At 50.6% G+C, this 21,873-nt stretch overlaps 9 protein-coding genes across 10 annotated transcripts; 4 read left to right on the top strand and 5 right to left on the bottom strand.

Moving 5' to 3' along the window:
* The first annotated feature begins 268 nt into the window (after positions 1-268).
* On the top strand, positions 269-2,387 carry PV10_00045. Of its 2 annotated transcripts, XM_016364066.1 has the most exons (3): positions 269-1,203; positions 1,265-1,353; positions 1,405-2,387. In XM_016364066.1, exons 1-3 carry the CDS (start codon positions 1,105-1,107, stop codon positions 2,093-2,095), a joined length of 879 nt encoding a protein of 292 aa, XP_016227715.1. In that variant the 5' UTR covers positions 269-1,104; the 3' UTR covers positions 2,096-2,387. The 2 variants fall into 2 exon arrangements, with proteins under 2 accessions (XP_016227715.1, XP_016227716.1); XM_016364067.1 differs by having other exon boundaries at positions 1,265-2,387.
* Positions 2,360-3,646, bottom strand: PV10_00044 (uncharacterized protein; the record flags this gene model as incomplete). The annotated part of the gene is made up of 2 exons (XM_016364065.1): positions 2,360-3,344; positions 3,405-3,646. 2 exons carry the CDS (start codon positions 3,644-3,646, stop codon positions 2,414-2,416), a joined length of 1,173 nt encoding a protein of 390 aa, XP_016227714.1. The 3' UTR covers positions 2,360-2,413.
* Positions 3,647-3,838: 192 nt separating this feature from the next.
* On the top strand, positions 3,839-6,112 carry PV10_00043 (uncharacterized protein; the record flags this gene model as incomplete). The annotated part of the gene is made up of 2 exons (XM_016364064.1): positions 3,839-4,122; positions 4,184-6,112. The coding sequence occupies 2 exons, from the start codon at positions 3,839-3,841 to the stop codon at positions 5,031-5,033; spliced, it is 1,134 nt and encodes a 377-aa protein (XP_016227713.1). The 3' UTR covers positions 5,034-6,112.
* Positions 6,113-7,340: 1,228 nt separating this feature from the next.
* Positions 7,341-9,710, bottom strand: PV10_00042 (uncharacterized protein; the record flags this gene model as incomplete). Its single annotated transcript, XM_016364063.1, has 2 exons — positions 7,341-9,446; positions 9,503-9,710. The coding sequence occupies 2 exons, from the start codon at positions 9,708-9,710 to the stop codon at positions 7,504-7,506; spliced, it is 2,151 nt and encodes a 716-aa protein (XP_016227712.1). The 3' UTR covers positions 7,341-7,503.
* Positions 9,711-10,359: 649 nt separating this feature from the next.
* PV10_00041 (uncharacterized protein) lies at positions 10,360-12,011 on the top strand. The gene is made up of 2 exons (XM_016364062.1): positions 10,360-11,276; positions 11,341-12,011. The coding sequence occupies exons 1-2, from the start codon at positions 11,113-11,115 to the stop codon at positions 11,708-11,710; spliced, it is 534 nt and encodes a 177-aa protein (XP_016227711.1). The 5' UTR covers positions 10,360-11,112; the 3' UTR covers positions 11,711-12,011.
* On the bottom strand, positions 11,896-13,273 carry PV10_00040 (uncharacterized protein). The gene has a single exon (XM_016364061.1). The coding sequence runs from the start codon at positions 13,157-13,159 to the stop codon at positions 12,059-12,061; it is 1,101 nt and encodes a 366-aa protein (XP_016227710.1). The 5' UTR covers positions 13,160-13,273; the 3' UTR covers positions 11,896-12,058.
* Positions 13,274-13,491: 218 nt separating this feature from the next.
* Positions 13,492-17,237, bottom strand: PV10_00039 (uncharacterized protein; the record flags this gene model as incomplete). The annotated part of the gene is made up of 2 exons (XM_016364060.1): positions 13,492-13,852; positions 13,906-17,237. The coding sequence occupies 2 exons, from the start codon at positions 17,235-17,237 to the stop codon at positions 13,609-13,611; spliced, it is 3,576 nt and encodes a 1,191-aa protein (XP_016227709.1). The 3' UTR covers positions 13,492-13,608.
* Positions 17,238-17,677: 440 nt separating this feature from the next.
* Positions 17,678-20,184, top strand: PV10_00038 (uncharacterized protein; the record flags this gene model as incomplete). The annotated part of the gene is made up of 2 exons (XM_016364059.1): positions 17,678-17,930; positions 17,989-20,184. The coding sequence occupies 2 exons, from the start codon at positions 17,678-17,680 to the stop codon at positions 19,698-19,700; spliced, it is 1,965 nt and encodes a 654-aa protein (XP_016227708.1). The 3' UTR covers positions 19,701-20,184.
* Positions 19,789-21,532, bottom strand: PV10_00037 (uncharacterized protein). The gene is made up of 2 exons (XM_016364058.1): positions 20,584-21,532; positions 19,789-20,534 (listed from the first exon to the last, which is right to left on the bottom strand). Exons 1-2 carry the CDS (start codon positions 21,116-21,118, stop codon positions 19,828-19,830), a joined length of 1,242 nt encoding a protein of 413 aa, XP_016227707.1. The 5' UTR covers positions 21,119-21,532; the 3' UTR covers positions 19,789-19,827.
* Positions 21,533-21,873: the final 341 nt, after the last annotated feature.

Genomic DNA, 21,873 nt, shown 5'->3' with positions numbered 1-21,873 from the left:
TGCTGGCTATCTGCATCTACCCAGTAATTCCCTTCCTGCTGCCATTCCATCGTCATAGCTCCTGTCAGCATCCCCCTCAATCCTCAGCCCACGAAGTAGTATTCGTAGTATTCGCTGCCCCTTGGCCCAGGCTACCATAACCGACACCCTCGGAGCAAACACCCTCGGAGCACTGGAGTGTTAGTGTGACCGTATAGAACCCACAGAGCTTCGACTCAATTCTGGAATTACATCTCCGCCCTTGTCCATTCCAATCATTGCGAACTCGTTGGCAGTCGGACACATGGCCTTGTCCCTCGTCATGAGTCCCATCGCTCTTTCCTCTCTCTTTCCTCTCTTGCACTCTCATAGGACATGGCAGCTTCCTTCCCACCCTTGTTCGGGGCGATCTACAATCTTCCTTTCCTCCTCAGATTCATCCACGAAAGAACTCTCTTGAACAACTTCAAGTCCTTAGCCCAACGCTTCTTGTGGCACCCACTGCAAGTGCCTAAGCCACAGAGTCATTCCCGGAGATGACTTCAAGTTGATTCCTCCTTCAATCAAGACAGCCACCTCTCTGTTCAGTAGGTACTCTGTTCACAGACTAAGGTACCTAGGGCCCACCCCCCATTTCTTCTCTTTTCCTCAATCTCACACTCTTCTCTTGTTCCATTCCCTCTTTGTACCAAGGGATGAGATTTTCGCCTTCAAACCTAACCCCCAATCCAGCAACATAATATCATCTTACCATTTATTTCTCCAAGCACACTCGCCATGGCCTCCCCCGGCTACTTTTGACCCAAGCAAGAGATGTGATGTCATTCTCGTGCTGGATGCCTTGTCATATAACGTCCAACCTCAGGCAGACTTCTATCACCAGTTCTGAGGCTCTGCCCCTCTCTGTGTTTGTGCCCCACCATGACGTTCTTGTTAGCTTCCACGCATCCTCAATTGTGATACCCTTTACATGTCCAAGAACCACGCTACGCATGTCTCATCTACTTTGAGACGATATCATCTCTAACCCCGATGCTCCCTCCTCCTTGTTCAACTCCTATCTCTCACGACAAATTGAGCCTCTCCTCGTCATAGACCCTCGGATTCTTGGGTCTCCCCGTTGCCATGTCACAAGTCGCAACGAGGCACGCCTCGAAAGGGGCAACCAAGGTCAAGCGCCGGACCGCCCGAGCCTGTGATCGGTGTCGACTGAAAAAGGCAAAGGTATGCCCTTCATCGACAGATGATTCCTGCTGCACCAACTGATCCATTCAACCACCCTTAGTGCGATGGAGCTTCCAGATGCAAGACATGCGAGCAGAACGATGGTAACTGCACGTATACCGCGCGACGTAGCCGCGAAGCAAGGACTTAGTAAATATTTCTCAATCTCATTCAATCCCCTTCTAACTAGTATCTTTTCAGTTACTCTCAAATGCGAGAGGTCATGGATGAGGCTCTCCAGCGACTTTTCAACGCTTGTTATCACAACACCGGGTTTCCTGGACAACTTCCACCTCACCTCAATCACTCACCATCGACCAATGACATTTTAAAGGCATTGGGCCTGATGACGCCAGAGCTCGAGGACGAGTCCATCGACACTCCGCTGAGAACGACTACTGCACACTCCTCCTCCAACATTGCCTCCCAACGCTCAATCTCTCCTACCGGTGACCTTCGTGTCGCACAAAGTTCTCTCCATATGCTCCCCTCTTTAGACCAAGATGATTCGCCGTCATCAAGGCCATTGTCACGCCCCAATCAGCCTGCAAGCCTACCGTCTGCCCCGGCTGTTCTCCCCTCACAACTTCCAGATATCCAAGCGCAGACCTCACGAATGACCGCTCCGGGAATCGGCCAGAGAGGCCCAGACGTCCACACGACCTCGGACACGCTCCCGGACATGGAGAACTTCGTTAATCTTGCACTGTGTGAAATGCCAACGAGCAGCATGCAGCAATCGTCTTCCAGGTTCAACGACATGCCAGATTTTGCGTTCAACCCACCCTCTTCCGGTTTGATTCCTCAGCTTAACCTTGCCACGGACGACTGCTTAGCCCCATGGCCCAGCACGGTGGCTGTAACCCACCAGGGTGGTTTCCGCGTACGATGATCTTTGGTTTCAAGCCACGACCACGTTTTTCAGCCAGCTGGCGAGGAGGTGGAGGAGGCGAATTTTTATTTCTTGCACATTCAGTGTTGATGCAGGGTTATAGATACTCCAAGTTCTTTCTTGCGCTGGAGGAGACTTGCAAATTTTTTGGGTAAACCATATCCCCTATGTGGGGGTTGTATTCATCGCTGGCGTAACCACATCTGGTGGACAGGTGAATTGTTTATATGGATCTCCTAGCATAGAGAAATCCTCCCACTTTATTGGGAATGGATCTGCTGTTGGATGGGCCTCTGATTGTGTCTCTCTATGGACATGTCACCATTTGCCCGGTGCTGTAACAATTGTGCGTGAGAACGAAGCACTGGCTTGCTCCATTTTCTTCTGTCGCTCTCGCGCCGTGATGCCTGTCCGGTCAGTAACCGTCGTGGCATTTGCGATCTGGTCAAAATCATCGTAAACTTCTTCCTCAGACCCTGACTCGGCGTCGCTGTCGAGAAGGGTCTGTGGTTGTGATGCTGGGTCGGTGCTACCTAGCACTTGACCGTCAACAGAACTTTGAAGCGTAGTTCGAGAGGCTGACTCTGATTTGAGCGAATCTGCAAATGGCTTTGACGCAAGAATCTTTCGTCTGATCTCTGCCATCTCAGCTGCCTCATCGTCATCCTCTTCATCAGGAGGTAGGTCCAATGCAACCCCTTGTTGGAAAGCCTCGGCTTCGTTGGATCCGTCTTCGTCGCTGTTGTCCTCATCCTCATCTTCATCCTCCGAGTCCCCTGCTGGCTCCATCCTGTTCATGTTTCCTCCTGCCCAGACATCATCCTCGCCATCCAGGCCTTTGTTTGTTCGATTCTGGGAATATTCCTTTTCCAGCTTGGCCAGCCAAGTTTCTTCTGCTTTCTTAACCTGCTCCTCGTTTTCACAGGCCGCATAGCGTTTCAGTAGTTGCGAATTGATTTCCAGGAATGGTTTCCCATAGGAAAAATGCTGGAGGGCAATCTCGGCCCAGTCAAGATGCCCACATATTGCAAAACATGCTGCCAAAGCCTCGACACAGTTCAGTCGCCAGGGCCGACCATAGTTGACGGGGTTGGCCGCCACCAGATAAGGCAGAAGCCTTTCACATTTTCCGCCAATTCGAGACCATGGAATTTCTTGCACTCGAACCCATGAACATTCCACCACCGCAGCCCCATATTGCTCCAATAATTCGCGGTCTGCCGGAGAGACAATCGTCTTGGCGTTGGGACTGTGTTCCGGGTCAGTTTTCAAAGTGAAAAGGACGCCAAACTTCTAATCTTGCACTCACGAGATGACAACCCCAGGATGTTTCTGCCCAATGGGAAGTTCTCTCATCATACCAAAATGCATCAACCGTTTCCCACTACATCGTTTGGCGTCACAATGACCAAAGTCCCAGCACGCCGCTTTGAAGGGTGGTCTTTCTGTTGCGCCACTCGAATCTCCATCTCGGTGCGCTCGGCTAGTGTGTCTGGCGCCAGAGGCATATTTCTTGGCTTTACCGGAGGAATCTTTCTTGTGGCGTACCATGTTACTGGAACAGCTTGCTGTGCTGTGTAAATATTCTCAAATGCGTGTAGGAATGTGGATTTTATTGACGACTGGTGAAAGTGAAAAGCAAACATGTGGTGACTTCAATTATCAATGACATTTTCGGGTCCGATGCGATAACAAACCGCCAAGCGCGTTATCGCCACGTGACGACTAAAATTATCTGGGACGATGACCCTTTCCAACCATCTTCAACAGCGAACCTGCAACACTGTCACGGACCGCAACACCTCTGCTTCTGATACAATTATGGGACTCGCTGTGTTGCCCCCGGAGCCCGAGGACGACCGGGAAGCAGACCACCATCATGTCGATCTAGACAATGAAAGCGACAGCGACACATCGATGCTTGACCACGATGGCCGACCATCCAAACGTGCGAGGCTTGACTCCAATGTCGCCGGACAAATCGCGTTGCCTGGCGAGATAATCACGGAAGAGACACAGTGGATGAGGTGACACCGATCTGGTCGCTTGACCACTCCTATACGTGAATACTCGGCTAACCAAACGTAGAGGACACGGCACCTACATGACCGAATATTCGAGCACAATCACAGCAACATTGGCCGGGCCTCTGCGAAAGACGAACAAATTACTCTCCGTGGCACCGCTTCGAGCGAGATACAACCCCGAGATCGGTGACTTGGTGGTGGGGAGGATAGTCGAAGTACAAAAAAACCGTTGGAAGGTCGACGTCGCTGCCCCTCTACTGGCACAATTACCCCTCTCGTCAATCAATCTCCCCGGCGGGGTCCTCAGGCGAAGGACCACTGCAGATGAACTTCAAATGCGAAATTACTTCCAAGAGGGGGATCTCCTTGTTGCCGAGGTTCAACAAGTCGGAGGGAACGATGGCACCGCCAGTCTCCATACGCGCAGTCTCAAATACGGAAAGCTCCGCAATGGAACATTTCTAGCAGTGTCTGGGACCGGCGGTGGAGGTGGTGTGGTGCGCAGCCGCAGACAGGTCTTCACGATCAACGGTGGCATCCAAGGTGGAGGCGACGTCGACGTGATTTTAGGTGTCAATGGATACATCTGGTTGAGCAAACACGTGGAAGGAGACCAAGACACTAAAACTGCTGGTGGGGTCAGTATATCGAACCTCGACGATGTGGTCAGCAGCGTCATCTACTCAAGCCAAAACGATGATATTAGCGAGGGAACTCGCAGAGAGATTGCGCGGCTCTCAGAATGTATCAAGGTTCTGGCTGAACATGGAGTTCGTGTCGACGAGGATACGGTTAGTAAGAGTTACGAGGCTGCAGTGGATGCAGACATGGGGACCGCTGCAAAGGACCAGGATGGCGCCGGATTTACTAGCGAAGTCCGACGACGAATTGTTGATGCTGCTCTCCATTAGTGAGAATCGACTGCTTTTATCTTGGAACGTTGCGGCGTCAAACCTACGGCCACCGGACTCAACAAATTCGACAAAGCCTACATGGAGAAAGGAAATACATTGGATTTCATTCACATTGTTGGTATATGGGCCATGAGTCGAAAAGAAAATCGAGCAAAGGGGCATCTGGTACGGAGTGATCAGAACCAACCACTTATTTCCTCGGTGGGGCCCACCATAGGCTCCTCGTTTTTGACCTTGAAGCTCTTGGTGCGCCCCCAGAAGCTCTTCTTGGGTTTGGATAGAGGCGCTCTCAAGGTTCCTCTATGAAGCCACGAGCCACTCGTCGAACTGACTCGAATCGCACCAGGCAAACCACGACGGACGGGCTTTCCACCGGCATATTTCTTTTGCAAGCCTACCTTCAATGGCTGAGGTGCCAGACCCAAGTCAGTCATGTTGGTGAAGCTGGGCATTGGGTACGCATACCTAGGCGTGGCCGGGTAGGAAGGCACTGTGTATGAGCTAGCGTGCGCTAGGTTGGAGTTGAACGAGCTCATTGCACTCGACCCACGGAAGCTGGAGGGGGGGTACTCAGAATATTTGGATCTGGTGGAAGATCTGTGAAGGGTTGAACCATAGTTCGACTCGTCTTGTCTACAAGGCAGTGGCTGTTCAGTGCCTGGTGGCAAATTTGGCTTTCCCGATCCATTACTATGACGAGAAGCAATGCGATGAGATGGTGCTCGAGTGGGAACAGGCGGGGCGGTGTCAGTGGATCGCCTACTGTAGGTCGCAGAGTCTCTCGCCGTCTGACGCAGTGGGCTCGGATCGGTATCTGACGGCCAATGTGGCATACTTGGAGAAGTGAAGTGGGAAGACATGGCTAGATGATGTTTCAATGGAGAAGTGATATTGAGCCAGACGTGACGTACTAGAATGATTGAACTGGTGTGGATGTCTTTTCGCAGGACGCATAAGGAGTAAAGCGAGACAGAGTGGCGAGCCGCTCTTTTCAACAAGACACATCCATTATGCAGAGGAAGGGTTGGTTTGCTCACCATTGACGCCTGGGATTGTGCTGCATGTCTTCTTTGTCGGATGATAATGGGCTTGGTAGCCAATGACCTCGCCTGACTCGTGGGTCGGCCTAAAAGGCTTTGTGTTCATGTTGGGTTCTTTATCTCATGATAGAGTAATCGAGCTTTGAGAGAATAGGTTGAAGAAACTGGTGCAAAATTTGAGGCAAGAGACACATATGACATGTTGATAGGACGTTGTGGTTGTCGTGTCGTTCGTTGTATGGAACGCTGCGATCAGTTGGGGACTGCGTTGCCAAGCCATGCCTCGAGATAATTTCTAGATCAAAGTTGACTCAACGTCCTGCGTCCGTCCTTCATTCTGTCGCCTTCGCCCTCACACTCTCCTCAATCTCTTCGCCACATCCTTGAATCTGTACACCGGTAGAAGCGTCCTTGTCACATACTCTCACTCGGTCATTGTGATTTCCTAGCTCTCGCCCAACACGAGTCTGCCAAAGTCTCCAAAGTCTCCAACTAGCAGGACGACATGGCGCAAGGCCTGGTCAAGAAACAAGGAACCTCGAAACCGGCAACAAAATCAGCACACAATGCCGGAGTGACCAAGAAAGGGTCTCGCACAATTACACCGAAAAAGGCCAAATTGGCCAAACAAGCCAAAATGAACAAGAAATTCACATCGGGTCTCACGGCTAAAACAGAGGCCATGCTCGGAGCACGCGCAGGACATTTAGAGTTGTTGGGTCAAGGAAGAAAAAAGACGAGTACAGCGACGGGCGACAAGTCCAAAAAGCCTACTGCTGGTGGAGCTGGTAAGAAGGGTTCCAAAGCAGGATGAGTGAGAAATTCCAGTATCAACATATCAAGATCTCAAAACGCCACCATTCGAGCCAGGTTTCCTCAGCTTAACCACCCATTGACGACTTTGGGAGCAGGAACCCCATGCAAGAATATTAGTACACTGCTATCTTGCCCACCACACGGCCACTCTGGAGATACAAGAAAGACCAGGAACTATCGAGGTCTCTTGGGTCACTTTTTTGACGGCTATTGTTCCTCTCAGAGACACACTCTATGTCCCTGATCAAGGCGACAATACCGTGGAGCACCAGAATCCTGCACCACCTGTTACCTTGAATGGCCGTGGACTATGCTAGACCGTCAAATTCGCAGGTGGCAGGGTTGACATGCCTCCTTGTAGAGGATTGTGACGACACATTTATATCTATGGGCCGTTGCACTCGTCAACAACGAAGAAACTGCCTCGATGGCAATCATGATGATGGAATATACATTCATTGGTTGTCTGTCGACTCTGACAGACGTTGGTCGTGACAAGAATATCCTCTAATACTGTACACAAAGAATACAAAACGCCCCCTGGTGGCCGACTGTCTGGAGCAGAATTACCAACCAAACCTCTGATGACAAGTCATGTGCAACATGATATTTCAAACAATTACACCTTCTCTCATAGACTCGAGAGTCTTTTTGCCAACGCCTTTGAGCTTGGTCAAATCGTTCCATGAAGTCAACTGCATGGTTCTCTCCGTTTCCAGTTGTGAGTTGAGATACTCGACGATCGCTTCGGCCCGCTTGGAGCCCAATCCACTCAAAGACTTGATTGTGGTCACATCGCGTGTATTGATGACGTCGAGGAGATGTTGTGTTCGAGGTGTAACCACCCCGGGCTCCGTCTGCGTTAGCGGATCTGGCGAGGAAGGACGAGCTTTCCGTCGCGGTTTCTGTCTCTTGCCTCGTGGTCGGTAGGCTTCCTCATCATCCTCGCTGCGGTAATCGGTCTCAACGCCATCCTCGTGGTAGCTTTCATCCTCATTGGCTCCAATGCCGTCGATTGTCACCATCTTGACGTGTTTGCGTGGCGAGGCTCCCCGTTGCTGGGTCGCTGCGGCCTCGGCTGCATCTCTTCTCTTGGCCAGCTTTTCCTTCAGTCTGTCGATCTTTCCTTGCAGCTTTTCATTGTCGGGGAAATAAGGCTGGGCCAACTCATACATTTTTAAAGCACTGAATTCCTCGCCTCGGGCTTGATGTTGTTTGGCCATGAAGAGGTAGCTAAGGCCTTCGGCTCGTTCGCCATCTTGACCCTCCAGTCTCTTCTCAATGGTATCAAGTCGACGTTGTACCTCCTCAGATATGGTTTTAGTGGGAGCCGGATCTGGGCCGTTCATAGCTCGGGCGGCCAAGATTTCGGACACCTTTTGCTCCACCAAGGTTTCGATGGAAGCCTTTGTCAGCGTGTTGGGATCTGGACCTCGGCGAATGAAGCTGGGCGTCGGGCGGGCCACTTTGCTGGGACGAGTGGACTGAAGAAAGGAGGAATCTGCATGTCGTTTTGGGGAAGATTTCTGGGGGATAGGTTTGGTGGACAGGGCTGTTGATGGCTTGGTCCGATCCGAGAAGACGGAGAATGCCTTTGCCGGTTTCTCGCCTTTGGCGGCATTAGGATCGCGATTGGGCATCAAGTTGACATTGATGTGATGGGTCAGTGGCCTCAGCGGCTGTCTCTGGATGGTGGGACCACCAACGGGAGCGACTGAAACAGGTCGTTTGAAGATGGGATCATTTTCTACCTCACGCACCTCGATCTTTTTGGTACGATTGGCAAAGTTGAGGGAGCTTAAGGTGTCGAGATGATAGCCCTTGACCGGAGCGAGGTTGAGGATCATGACGGTGAAGCCATTGTTCTGACCGAGGGAAAGGATGCGGGTCATTTTGGACTCTCTGTAGGGGATTCGCGGTTGTTTCTTGGAGATGGCTTCGACACATTGAGCTAGGACAAACAAGGACTTGTTGATGCTGGCAGACTCAACCATCCTCTCCTTTCCATTGCCTGTTCTTCGATTGTCTTCAGAACCAGCGAGGTCAATGGCGCATGCGGTGCTGACACGTGTTTCAGTCGGACTGGAAACGGATACCTTGACACACAAGATGGCATGAGACCTTGAAGAATGAGCATTTAGCTTCGTGGCACCGGTACTCCGATTGTTGTTTGCCTTGTCGTACAGGACTTCGAAGTCCTTGAGGGAGCTGCATGGGAGTTCGGTCAAGCCCACCACCACGGTCTTTCCGCCTTCCGCTTCTCTGATGGGAAGACCTGTAGGAGTGCGCTTTTCGGGAGCGTCAAAAAGATCGAAAACACGATCATTATAGATTTCATAGTAACTCATGGACACCTGGACTGTTGTTTCGCCCTGGGTACTTTTCTCGATGGCTCGACTTTTTCGGTAGATGCTACTCAATAGCCGGGGGATCATGCCTCTATCTTGCAAGGACTTGCCACCGCGCATTGTGTGTGTTTTCCCAGTACCAGTGGAACCGTAGGCGAATATGGTGACATCGTAGCCGAGGAAGAGATGCTTGACAGTCGGGGTGACTACAGACGCAGGCAAGTTAGCCAAGGGCAAGGTTTCAAGAGGGGATAATTCTCACCCTCGGCATCAAATATCTCTTGCTGGGTGGAATCCTGGTCGTAGACATTGTTGAACTGGAAACTATATTCTTCGGCTAAATTTTTGGGATTGGGAATCTTGACGATGGAAGTATTGCCATCGGGGCCTGGGTGGGAAGAGAGGATCTGATCCTTTTCGATTTCCGACTGCAGTAAGGGCCGAATACGTGCGACCACCCGAACACTCATATTGGGGTGTTGTTATGAGTGGAAGTGTTCAGAGAGTCTCAGATGTATTGGATGTGATCAAGTTAGTATGGTGAGGCATATGCATGAGTTCTCAGTCTTGAATCTCTCAATTGTTCGAATGCCGCAAGCTGGATGATGGGTGGAGGAAGTTGATGCCAAGCCTATGTCCGTTGCGAGGGGCAACCATCCAGCCTTGCCTTCCCTCTTCCTTGCACGTTTCAATCACGACACTTTCAAAATGCGAGGCTTGCATTAGATCTTTTACAATTAATTCACATGGCATGCACGGATGGAGATTGGAATGAGTACAGTTAAATCAGGCGAGATGAGCGAGGAATCTTGAGAATGAATTTGATATGTCGTTGCTCAATGGTTCTTTTCACCTCACACTGTGTTCCCTCAGAAGGTGACATTAACTGACAAGAATCACAACGTGGCAGGATATTTTCAGAAGTCTAAGATACTACGGAGTAAGATACTAATGATTGCCGCGTTTGCACAATATCTCTTTTGATGTCACAAGAAGAGTTCTCTCCAGACAAGGTACAAAGAGTGGACGGAACCGCAGATTACAGAATTGATGAGTGAGTTGGTTGCGCAGGCAACGAGAAATCCAGTGACTCAGTGAGTTCCAGGGAGGCGGCCTAGAATTCAACGCCTGGAGGGGTTGCCTTTGGCGTCTTTGGGCCCCCGAGGACACTGCTGAGGCACCCCTCGGACCCCATCGTGCCCCTCTAATTAAGGTAAGCCACCCTTAGGCCCCTCAGTCCCACTTATTGCATGGCGCCGCACCCGAAACAGACCCCAATCAATGCAAAGGCCAGGCGCCTCGGGCCAACCCACATGGACCATGGGCGCGAACTCCCGCCCATCATCCACTGTGTACAATTGACATCATCTGGAAGATCCAATGTTGACACGGACCTTGTCAATTGCTCCATCCAGCTTTTTTTCCAATCAGTCGATTGTTCGATTTGATGATTTTGGTCATTCGTTGCTGACTCTCGTGCCATTCAATCTTGGGCATCATCTTCTCGTGTCTGGAGAACCCCTGGGGCCTGACCTGTTGCACTTAAACACAACACGCGCCAAGTGGTTCTGCCCAAACGGAGGCGACCAGAAGCAACAAGCGCAACCTCAACTGCAACACCAACACCAACACAAACAGCACATCCATCGCAGTCACCATCATCCACTATTTCTACCCTCATCCCTCAGCGCGCAACATGATCGCGCTCGTATCTCACTGACCTGTCAACTCTCACCCGCACGTCTCCTTTCACACCTCCTTGTCCAGGGGACCCGGGACATCCCTTCTCGCTGCAGCCTCTGAACTTAACACGCGCAGAGTCCAAACCCATACACTCTTCATTTCCCCTTCAACTCATTTCACACCTTTACCATGGCCACCGAAGTGATTGTTCGAGAGTCCAGAAGGAAATACCGATGGCCTGAAGTTCAACTGAACCTATGGATATTTATTGTCCTCGCTGGCGCCGCCACGGTATTAGGAATCAATGCTTGGTTCATCTCGGTGCAGAATCAACTTCGAATTGGAGTTCCTTGGTATGGCTGCCGACCTAATCCAAGTCACACCATTGGGCCCAGGCCTCAGCTAACTCATTTTCAGGATCTTCACCTTTGCTGTTGTGACTGGCGGCCTCACCATCCTCTTCCTCATCATCCTCCTCATACTCGCCTCCCAACGAATGCTGATACCGGGCGGCATCTTACTCGGCTCCTTCATCCTTTTCGTCTTATGGGTCACCACACTCATCGAAACCGCCATCCAACTCTACGGAAGTGGAAACGTGAACAGCAACTGTAACAACTATGTCACGGGCCAAGAGTATCGTGGTGTGTCGATAGAGACCCTAGCGTGGTTGACCCAAAACAATATTTGCTCATGTTGGAAGGCCTCGTTCGCTTGGTCCATCATTCAGGCCGTGCTGTTTCTGTGGATGATGGTCTTGTCGTGGCAAGTGCAGAATTATGATTGAAGATGACCGGGGTGATGACGACCACGATGCCATATCTGGACATATGTTTCCATCCAAGTCATCTTTTTGCATTGAAGCTTGGGTCAATTTGGATCGACTTTACGACGTACACGCATTTGGCAAGGAGTCAAGTCATGTTGGAAGGATGAGCTAACGGAACGCTTGTTGTTTTATTTTGTTTTTGGATTATATTTGTTTGACGCATGAAGCGGTTATCGTTAGCTTTCAACAGTAGCATGCTCGACGATACGAGAGCATTTGATAAAATAGCCGGGATGAATGCATTGCATGTAGGAGTTCATCCTCGTTCCAATCTTTTCATTCATAATTCTGTGAGTCCTGAGAGGATTACTGCTCCCTTAAGAACCGTTTGATGCGCTCATTCATGAATTGTGCGTCTTTCGCACTGGCCCCTCCTCCTGCAATATGTCCCCAAGAGCTCTCAATGACGTCGACCGTGGCATTTGCGAGGTATTGTGCTTCCAACTCGGAGTCCTCTGGAGGGAAATACTGGTCGCTGCGACAGGGCATGAGCAAGACACGTGCGCGGATGTTCTTCAACGCATCGTGCAAAGCCTCATCATCAGGGACAGCATATCCCAAGGTTGTGGCGGCATTAGAAGCCACCAAGCCAATGTCGCCCAACTGCCACATCCTCGCCAGAGCCAACAGATCCTGTGCATCCCAGATGACATAGCCGTCCTCGCGAGCCGACATCCAGGCGTCAAGACTGGCAAACCCAAACGACCCTCTGTTCCATTCACGATCACGGAACCAGGCAGCGCTGGTCAGCCAGGCTGCATAGGTACGAGCAAAGGCCTTGATACCCTTCTTGGGAAGCAGCTCGCGGAGATTCTGGCCAACATCCTCGCCGCGAGCCAGCTTGTCCTTCATCGCACGCCAGGCCACATAGTCGATGCTGTTGGTCAGGGCAGCGATGGGTCCTTCGAGGAAAGCGTAGTTGTGGGCTGACGTGCGTGCGCTCGAACAGATGGCCACCACGCGCTGCACGAAATCTGGATACATGGCGGCCCAGTGGTAAGCTTGCTGGCCGCCCATGCTGAACCCAATCACGGCAGCCAACGATGTTATCCCTAGATGCTCTGTCAACAGCGCGTGCTGCGCTTTCACCACATCCGTATACCGCAGCTCTCCAGGCTCTGGGAAAATGGCCTTGTTGCTCGGCGATGCGCTCTCGCCGTTGCCCAACATCGCTACCACTATCACCTCGTACTCGGCGAGAGCGTCCAGCGGCGCCTGACGAAAGTTGAGCGTGGTGTTAATGTGTCCCCCAAAACATGTCGGAATCAGCACCGTCCCAAGTGAAGATCCTGCGTTCCATCGCCGATATGCCACCTTGACATCATATAGTGTTGTTCCGTTGGAGAATGTGAATCGTGGGATGTTGTATATTTCTATCCCAGAGCCATCGTACGGCGGCGCTGCCATGGTGACTTCGCTATTTGGATTTGGGCTGACTACTCGGTCAAGTTACAAGTGTCTCAACAGTGTGACAAGACTCTCGATTCTTGACAGATATATATATTGTATGCTTTGAGTGATGAAGTCGTCCTGGATAAATGAATCTGAGAATCATGAGTAGATATATTTATTTAATATTCACCTTGTCTCTACTTCTCCGGGATGACGTATGCGCTTCAATAACATTGATTTGCATTATTTCCCTCTACTCTCATCTCACTCATCTTCTACAAGACAATTCTACAACTTGCCACCATATTACAATCCATTAGTCTCATGTGCATCAATGCATTATATTCTTCCGATCTCATCGAGACTATGATGATGATCAACATTCGTGACTTCGTTGACTTGTTCCAAGAACAATTTCGTTCTTTTTTGCGCCCCCATCAATCAAACATCGACTCTACCTAACTTCAAAGCTCAACGACTCGTGCAAACTTGGATCTTGGTCGTGTCTGTTTCGCTCGCACCAATTTCAACTCTTCCCCAAGCAGTCTGGCATCCCTCCATGACTCTTCCATATTGCTCATTCTGATCGCAGCCATCACCACGAGCACTCCAGCACGGAACTTCTGTACCGGTTTCAGTTTGCGCTCATATTTGGCCTGATCCACAGACACGCCCATCTCATTGAGGATTCGGAGGTCAACTTGGTTGCTGCAGCTTTGGTCAGTTTCAAATCCCAGTCTCGTGCATCTATCTTGACGTACCATTGAACTCTCATCACTTCACCTTGCTCTAGGAATCCTTTGCTCCAAGCCAGGTCTTTCCTCAATCGTTCCTCCCTTCTGAAACGTGCCTTAAGCCATATGATCTCCTTCACCAGTCCTTTGACCTCTCTCTCACGTATCTCCTCCTTGCTAGACTTGCCCGAGCTCAGCCGTTCTAGCATATGCTCGTACTTGCTTTGTAGAGACTCTAGTTCTATCTCGACCTCCTCCGCCTTCTTGTTAGCCACACTTCGCTCTTTTCGTAGACGTCGGAGATGATGCTTCATTTCACGAGCCTCACTATCACGCGCCGAGAGTTGTATCGACATGTTGTTAATGTCTTCGTGTTCCTCAGTGAGCTTCTTAGCCCGTGCTTTAAGCTCATTCTTCTCCGCCTTGAGTGCTTGGACTTCGGCTTGTGTATCGGCCAACTGCTGGCGTATTTGACCAAGTTCCTGAGAACTTGACGGAGGTGGCGACCTCGATGGAGATTTAGCCTTATACTGAGCGAGATTGGCTTCATGTAACTCTCTTTCCAGATCATTGACCCGCATTTTTAGATCTCGATTCATAGACTTCAAGTCAGACTCGCGCTTCGATGATGCCGTCTCGCTTTTGCGGGCTTTAGCGAGATCATGTCTCAGCTCAGAGATATCCGTGTCGGGCGACAAGGCCATGCCTGACTGGTTCTGTAACGATTCTTCTAGCTCCTTGATGCGAGCCTCCAATCGAGCCACTTTACTCCGGGTAGAGTTCAGTTCACGGTCTCTATTCTCTCCTTTAGACATCTGCTGGGTGCGAAGGGATTCAATCTCGGCTTGGAGCCGATTCTCTTCCTCAGTCGCGCGTTCCAATTCGGCATTGATCTCGTCCTCTAGAGCATCGTTGGTCTTGACTAGGTTGTCTCGTTCTGCCGTCAACTGAGCGACCTCTTTCTCTAATCTGACCTTTTGTCGCTTAAGCTCCCGCTTCTCGTGATCGACGTTGAACGTGTCGTCATTAGACTTTTGCGCATGCTGCATCTTCATCTTGGCCTCGAGATCGTCTCGCTCTTTCTCCATTGCTTCTAAGGCTAACTCGGCATTCTTGATTCCTATTTTTGCGTCCGAAAGCTGGCCTTGTAGCTGTTGCTTCTCGAGTCGGAGTTTCTGGACTAGGCTGTCGGAATTTGTCGAGCTCTTTTGTTGCTGCATTTGGGCCATTTCATGTTCTTGTTCAATGTCGGCCTGTAAGATTTCGATTTCGTCCTCGAGTTCCGCCACCTTCTCTTTCAACGTAGCTTGTTCCCGGATCGAGATTCGCAGTTCTTCCTTTGCATTACTCAGTTCAATCCGGCCTTGGTCGACCACGTTTCGCTTTGTCGCAAGATCTTGTTGCAGTTCAGAAATCTGCCTGAATAGCACTTTTTCCTCTTCGTCGTGACGGCACTTTTCGCTCTCTACGGCCTCTTGTAGTTTCAGCTCGCGGCCTGAGAGTGTTCCTTGGGCGTCTTGAAGTTTGTCCACCGTCCGCTGCAGGCCTTTAGATTTCTCCTCAGCCTTCGCAGTAGCACTCTCGAGTGCGCGTGTCTGTGCCTCCCATGCTTCGAGTTGTGCCGCATGTTCGCTTTCTTTGGCGGCCACTTCACGGTGAAGCCCGTCGATTTGCTCGTGGAGTAGGTCGAGTTCTTGCTTATGTTGGGTTCTCAAGACGTTGTCGCTTCTAACCGCCCTCTGGCGCTCATCCACAAGGGCCAATTCGGCATCCTGGACCGATTTGCGCGCTTTGGCGAGGTCTTTCTGGAGTTCGGCTGATTCTATCGTAAGAGCATCGTGTCGATTCTGAAGGAGATCCTTCTCATCGGTCTTGACTTGAAGGTCCTTCTCTATGGCCTCGAGTTGCTTAGACATGCTTGTAAGCTTGCGTTCTAGCGTTTCGCACTGCTGCTGAGAAATTTCAAGATCTTGCTGGACTCTGCGCTTATCCGACGCGCCCTCTCGTTCTAGATCCCGGAGCCGTTCTCGTAGCTGCTTCTCCGCATCGGACTTCTGTGCCAGCTCAAACTCGGATTTTTCGTACAGTTCTCGAAGTTCATGTAGCTCGTCCTCGAGCCTGCCGGCCTTTTCCTCTAGTTGGCGACTAAGTCCCTTGGTCGTAAAAGATTTATTGGCCATCTCATCTCGGAGTTCGTCCAAGTCTTCTTCGGCTCTTCTCTTCTCCTCTGATGCTTCCTCTTGCGACTCCTTTGCGTCCTGGAGTTGAGTCTCGAGTCGGGCAAGGCTGTATTTGAGTTGATCAATCTCTTCTTTGGCTGTTTGAAGTTCTTCTTCCACTTCCGCCATCTCGTTGGAATCCTTACTGGCTTTCATCTTGAGGGCATCGATCTGATCGTCTCGCTCGTCAATCATGCGGTCTTTCTCCCTCACTTCAGCCTGTAAATCCTCAATCTCATCCTTGAGCCTCCGTGAGCCGGACAAATCTTGGTCGAGAGCTTTAGTTTGTGCGTCTTCGAGCATCTCAATCTTCTTGTCTTTTGCGTCGGCCTCGTGCCGTAAGTGCTCGAGCTCGATACGGATACTCTCATCGATCTGCTTGCGTCTCATCCGCTCTTTAAACTCTTCTAGCTGGAGTCTGTACACTTCTGCATCTTTTTCGGCCTGTGCAATGTTCTTCTTGAACTTGTGTAACTCGCGTTGCATGGTGATGCGATTCACCTTCAAGTCTGTGTTTTCTTTGAGAGCAGCCTGATTGAACTCATTGCCTCGCTTAGACAGTGCTTCTTCCAAGAAATGTATCTTCATTTTCAGTCCAAAGTTCTCCTTCTCAATCTTGTCGATGATGTTCTCCTGTTCACGCAGGGTCATTAGGTTTCCATCATTCAGAAGTCCGCCCTTGTCTCGTGCCGGCAGCTGAGCCAATGGTGTGCTATGCGCGCTACTCGCTTGTTGGGGAATGGGGGTGTCGTCTATCACACGCCCAGCCGAACTGGATGTGTTTTCGCCTTCGAGTTGGGACATGTCCACGAGTCTAGGTAAGGAAGGGGTATAGGCCGAGACGGGCTTCTTGCTGGATAGGCGACGTGACATGTTGTTCTTTGTGGCGCTTTTCATGAATGGAGAGAACTCTGATTTGGGATGGTTGCCGTTGGGTAGTAGTCGCAATGGATCACGAGTGCCGGTCCGTGGTGTCTTCAGGTCGATACCATGCATTTTGGCACTTCTCATTTGGCTGATTAGGTCTCGTGGCTGTGAAGGGACCGCAAAGGATTTCTCTGGAGAGAGTCCTTCGAGGTCGAGAAGATTGGAGAGGCGCGAGGCCTCACTTAATTTGGGAGTGTCGATATAGCCTGCCATGGCTGTTGGCTGGCGAAGGGTGGTGAATCAACACTGTGACATATATGAGTCTGTCGAGAAGGACAGTTGACAACAATAGAAGCTGAGGACCTAATAAACCGTAACGACTTGTGATGTACCAATAATGATTACCGTTCAATGATGGTCCAAGTCGCCCTGGAGAACGTCAACAAACAAGGTGCCCAATGAGGGAAGGTGTGGAAACTAATCACGTGGGAGCTAGTCGCGTCGACTTGAATGTTTCACCGTACTCTGCGTGTAAAGTGTTACTACTCCAGCCTAGAATGACTGCTGTTTTCAGTGTCATTTGAAAGACGAGAATCATGAAGAGGCAAAGAACAAAGACTTCATTCTTAATCGTGACTTTAGCCTCTTCCAAAGTTCCATAATCGTTACAAGCAAGACTGTGATAGGCTCATATACTGGATCCATCAAATGTCATGCCCCCAACCGATGAAGATGTGGCTTGGTTTCAGTCCACGTTTCATCCCATTCCAAAACCTTCTCTGCCAGATGACTGCATAGAATATTCATTGTATATCATCTCTCCTTCACTGGATAGCATCAATGATTCGGAACTCCGGCTGAGGCTCCGTGATGTCCAGAAGCGTGCCGCTGACCTTCAGAAACAGTATTTGAAAGATTACATCTGGCAAAGGCAGGGGCTTTCCTTGGAACTCAATAAAGAAGATGGTGAGGTCCGTCACAGGAATAAAACGGACAGCCAGAGGTAAACTAACACGAACTGCAGGCTTGAGCTTCTTACGTGGGCGAACTGAGTATGGGGACTCGGTTGAGGATGAATGGGTCATTGTATGGGTTCTGAGGGAACTCACCAGGATGTCCAAGGACATATGGGTCAAAGTCACCGACAGCGATGGCGAATTTCTTCTCATCGAAGCGTCGGAAACACTCCCAGCATGGCTGGAGCCGGATGTTGCCGAAAATCGCGTTTGGATCAACGACGGCGATCTGAAAATCATCAAACCGGCGAGCAATGCACGAACTTCCAAGCGTACCGAAGAAAAGCTCGCGTTACGCGAGGCAAGGCAGATCCTTCTCACCCAGCCAAAGCGCTTGATGCATTCAACCATTATGCAGGAAGAGGCCTTCTACCGGCTCCGCAATTATCCTAACCAGATTGTCGACAATATGCACCATGCTATACTCTCTATTCCACGAACAGTTGCATTCTTACTCCATCAGAAGCCTGCATATATCGCCCCAGTTGTGGAAGCGTTCTATCTTCGCGACCCAATTGCGTTAAAACCTCTGCAGACGGTTGCAAATCGAGACAAAATGAATCTCAAACCTGAAGATTTTGTCACCGTAAGCGTCAAGTTCCCCAAGGTGTGCTACGCACAGCTCAAGTCCCAAGACTTCCCTCCTCCAGCAGTTTTCAACAACATCTTGCCGTCAAGAACAGACCAGAAGCTCTGGCCTCAAGCCGAGTCCGGCATGAAGGTCACATGTGGGTTTGAAATGCTTGTCACGGACTCCCAGTTCCAGGATCGGCCGGCTGTTAGGGAGATCAAGCTTCTTCTTGAAGACTTGGAATCAGGTGATGAAACACTTCCGACAGACAACGATATAGCCTCCTGGACTCTCATTGAAGATGATGAAAAATGGCTCGATGTGAATTTTGACGATCTCGACAATGAACTCAAGGGCTCGAAAGGCGCACAAGCTTCGAGCGGGAACGGAGCTGAGAAAAAGGGTGGATTTGGTGACAAGGCGGCGCAGGAGAACCTCCGGCGGATTGTCAGGCAGTTTGAAGATTTCCTTAACGACGACAAAGCTGGGTTGGATGGTGCGAACATGTTCGACGACGACAGCAGCGTCGAGACCTCAGATGAGGACGAAGATGATGAGGGCGAAGACAAAGATGCGAGCTTCAGCGAAGACGATTTTACAAAGATGATGCAGGAAATGATGGGTATGCCGCCGGAAGTGATGAAAGAAATCATGTCTGGCAAACTCGGGTCGGGCGCAACAGATCCCGGGCAGCGGTCGAATTTGCGGTCGCGCTCCAGTGGCAAGGCGCGTGTCGTTGAGACGACCGAGTCAGAGAGCGACGATGATCAAGGGGATGATGACATGCAGACTTTTATGAGACAGATGGAAGCCGAACTCCGGCCAACCGGGGTGCTGGACCTTTCATCATCGTCCACGCACGCGGCGATTGGCGATTCTGTGTCTCAAACGTCCCCACCAAGACACGACGAGGAGGACGTGGTCAACGAGCTTTCCTCAGATGATGACGGTGACAATGACATCGACATCAACCTTGCGAGGAATCTGTTGGAGAGCTTGAAGTCGCAAGGTGGAACTTCTGGACCGGGCGGCAACCTAATGGGAATGCTAGGCCTGGGCATGTTACCCAGAGACGAAGCTGACATGTATGAAGTTGAAGACGATGAGGTTCAAGCGGGACCAAGCGACTCCTCAAAACGCGGCACATGAATATTTGGCATGCGACCACTAGCACCCATTGAATCGCTCCGGCAACGCTGTGAGAAAGGAGATATCGGGGGGCTCAAGCGACAAGCAATCAAGCTGAATGTATCAAATTATTTAATCTGGTGAATCCTCATAAGCGAGCACTCAGATACCCAGATTTTCCATCAACAACACCATACGCACCACCGCCCTTCCCAAACATGGTCCTCAGATCGCCCACGATCTCGTTAGGGCGCTCCCATGCTGCGAAATGGCCGCCACTTGCATGTTCTTTTTCGAACACGCAGTTCCCCACTGTCCTAGTCCAGGTGCTGCGCAAGACAGAAATGTCGCGAGGAAAATGGCTGATGCCAACTTTAACTCCGGACTGCCACGCTCTAAGCTGCAATCGGGTCAATCGTTTGCCCCAGAAGCCACTACGGCCGGTCTCGTAGTAGATTCGCACGTTGGCGGCTGGTCCAGCGGTGCTGAACCAGTAGATACTGATCCATGTGCAAACTTCTTCGTCAGTCCAGGGGTATGCATCTGTCCAGTCATGGAGCTTCTCGTAGATCCAAGCCAACAGAGCGACAGGGCTATCAGCTAAGGCGTATCCAATAGTCTGAGGCTTGGTGGACTGGAGAAGATTGTAGCCAAAGCCCTCCTTGCGGAACCACTCGGTCCGATCAATGCCCTGCCTTTCGCGATCCGTCAGAGGTTTGACAGCATCTTCGATCGCCAACAATGGCGTGTTAAAAAAGGTTGGCTGCTGACCCACATCCATGTTGAAGTGGGTTGCCTTGGCATGCTTTGGATACATGATGGAGAGAGCGCGAGTGATGTTGTAACCCCAATCGCCTAAACATATTAGCTTGGGGCCCTTTCATGTGCAAGCAATTGGACTCACCCCCCTGTGTGACATACTGGTCGTATCCAAGACGAGTCATCAGTTTATGACAAGTCTCGGCATACTGGTCAATTGAGAAGCCACGCTTTTGAGAGCCCTCAGAAAATGCATAGTTGGGCAACGAAGGCGCAACCACGTCGAAAGCCACACCACCATCCTCAGGCTCGGTGAGTTTGTCGATGATCTTTGTGACTTCAAGGAAATTCCCGGGCCAGCCGTGGACGAAGATGAGGGGAATGGCACCCTGCACAGAGCTCTTCTTGTGCAAAAAGTGGATTTTAAGAGTTTCGTAACCCTCACATTGGATCGGAGTGACAAAGTGCGGCAGAGCGTTCAAATTTTGTTCGGTCTTGCGCCAGCTGAAGTCGTTCCGCCAGTACTGAGTCAACCGCTTGACGTGGGCAAGTGGTGCTCCAAGGTCCCAGCCAGCGGCATCAAGTTCGTCAGGGAACTGAGCATTGTCCAGGCGTGAATTGAGGTCAGCGATGCGATCTTCAGAAATAGAAATCTGGTATCTCTCAATTGCTGATGACATGGCAAGGATTGTCACGTTGAGGATAAGTAGCTATAAGAATTTGAGGAGCGTAGAGAGATAATGGTCGTGCGAATGTGTTTTATATTTTATTATAATAGAAAAGGATGTATTTGAGGAGAGGTAGCCGGTCAATACGCTTTGATTCTTAAGCACGCATCGAAGGTATGACTCGGTTTCTGGCAACAGATCAGCAGGCAGAGAAAAGTTAGAGAATGATGGGCAAAGAACGGCAACGATGGGAATGGCGCTCTCGACGGGCGGTGGTCTGGTGGTCGATGAATCTAGCAGACGTCATCTGAACCGTGGCCGAGGCGGCCATGTTGCTTTGCCAGCTTAAATAAGCAGATGTAGTGTATACGACAAGGGTCAAAGCCGAGGCTGTAGCGGGACAAATAGAGGACCCTTTGCAATAAGTACAACCTTATTTTGTTGTTTCGTGATGGCTCGCCTCGATGGTGATGGCGATGGAGATGAGTGATGAATGATGAGTGAAGGAGTCGATAGAGAGTCGAGAGTGAGTTTTGGGGACCACGAAAGAAGCAGGCACGGCAGGTGCAATATTGAATGTTTTGGCTGGGCAGGAAGGAGCGTCTCTACTCCGTAGACTCTCGTGACTGTCAACCATGCCTGGAACTTGCGGTGCAGTGCCGCTGGAGCGAGCGACCACAGGCATCACTGCCCGGCAAACTTACCTCTTCTGCAAAGTGGCAATGGGAAGGAGCGAATGGGTGACGCCTAACTTGGACATCAGTTAT

The sequence above is a fragment of the Exophiala mesophila genome, assembly GCF_000836275.1.
Source record: "Exophiala mesophila strain CBS 40295 unplaced genomic scaffold supercont1.1, whole genome shotgun sequence".
In the NCBI taxonomy this organism is placed as follows: Eukaryota; Fungi; Ascomycota; class Eurotiomycetes; order Chaetothyriales; family Herpotrichiellaceae; genus Exophiala; species Exophiala mesophila.
This window is presented reverse-complemented; position numbering and strand designations above follow the sequence as displayed.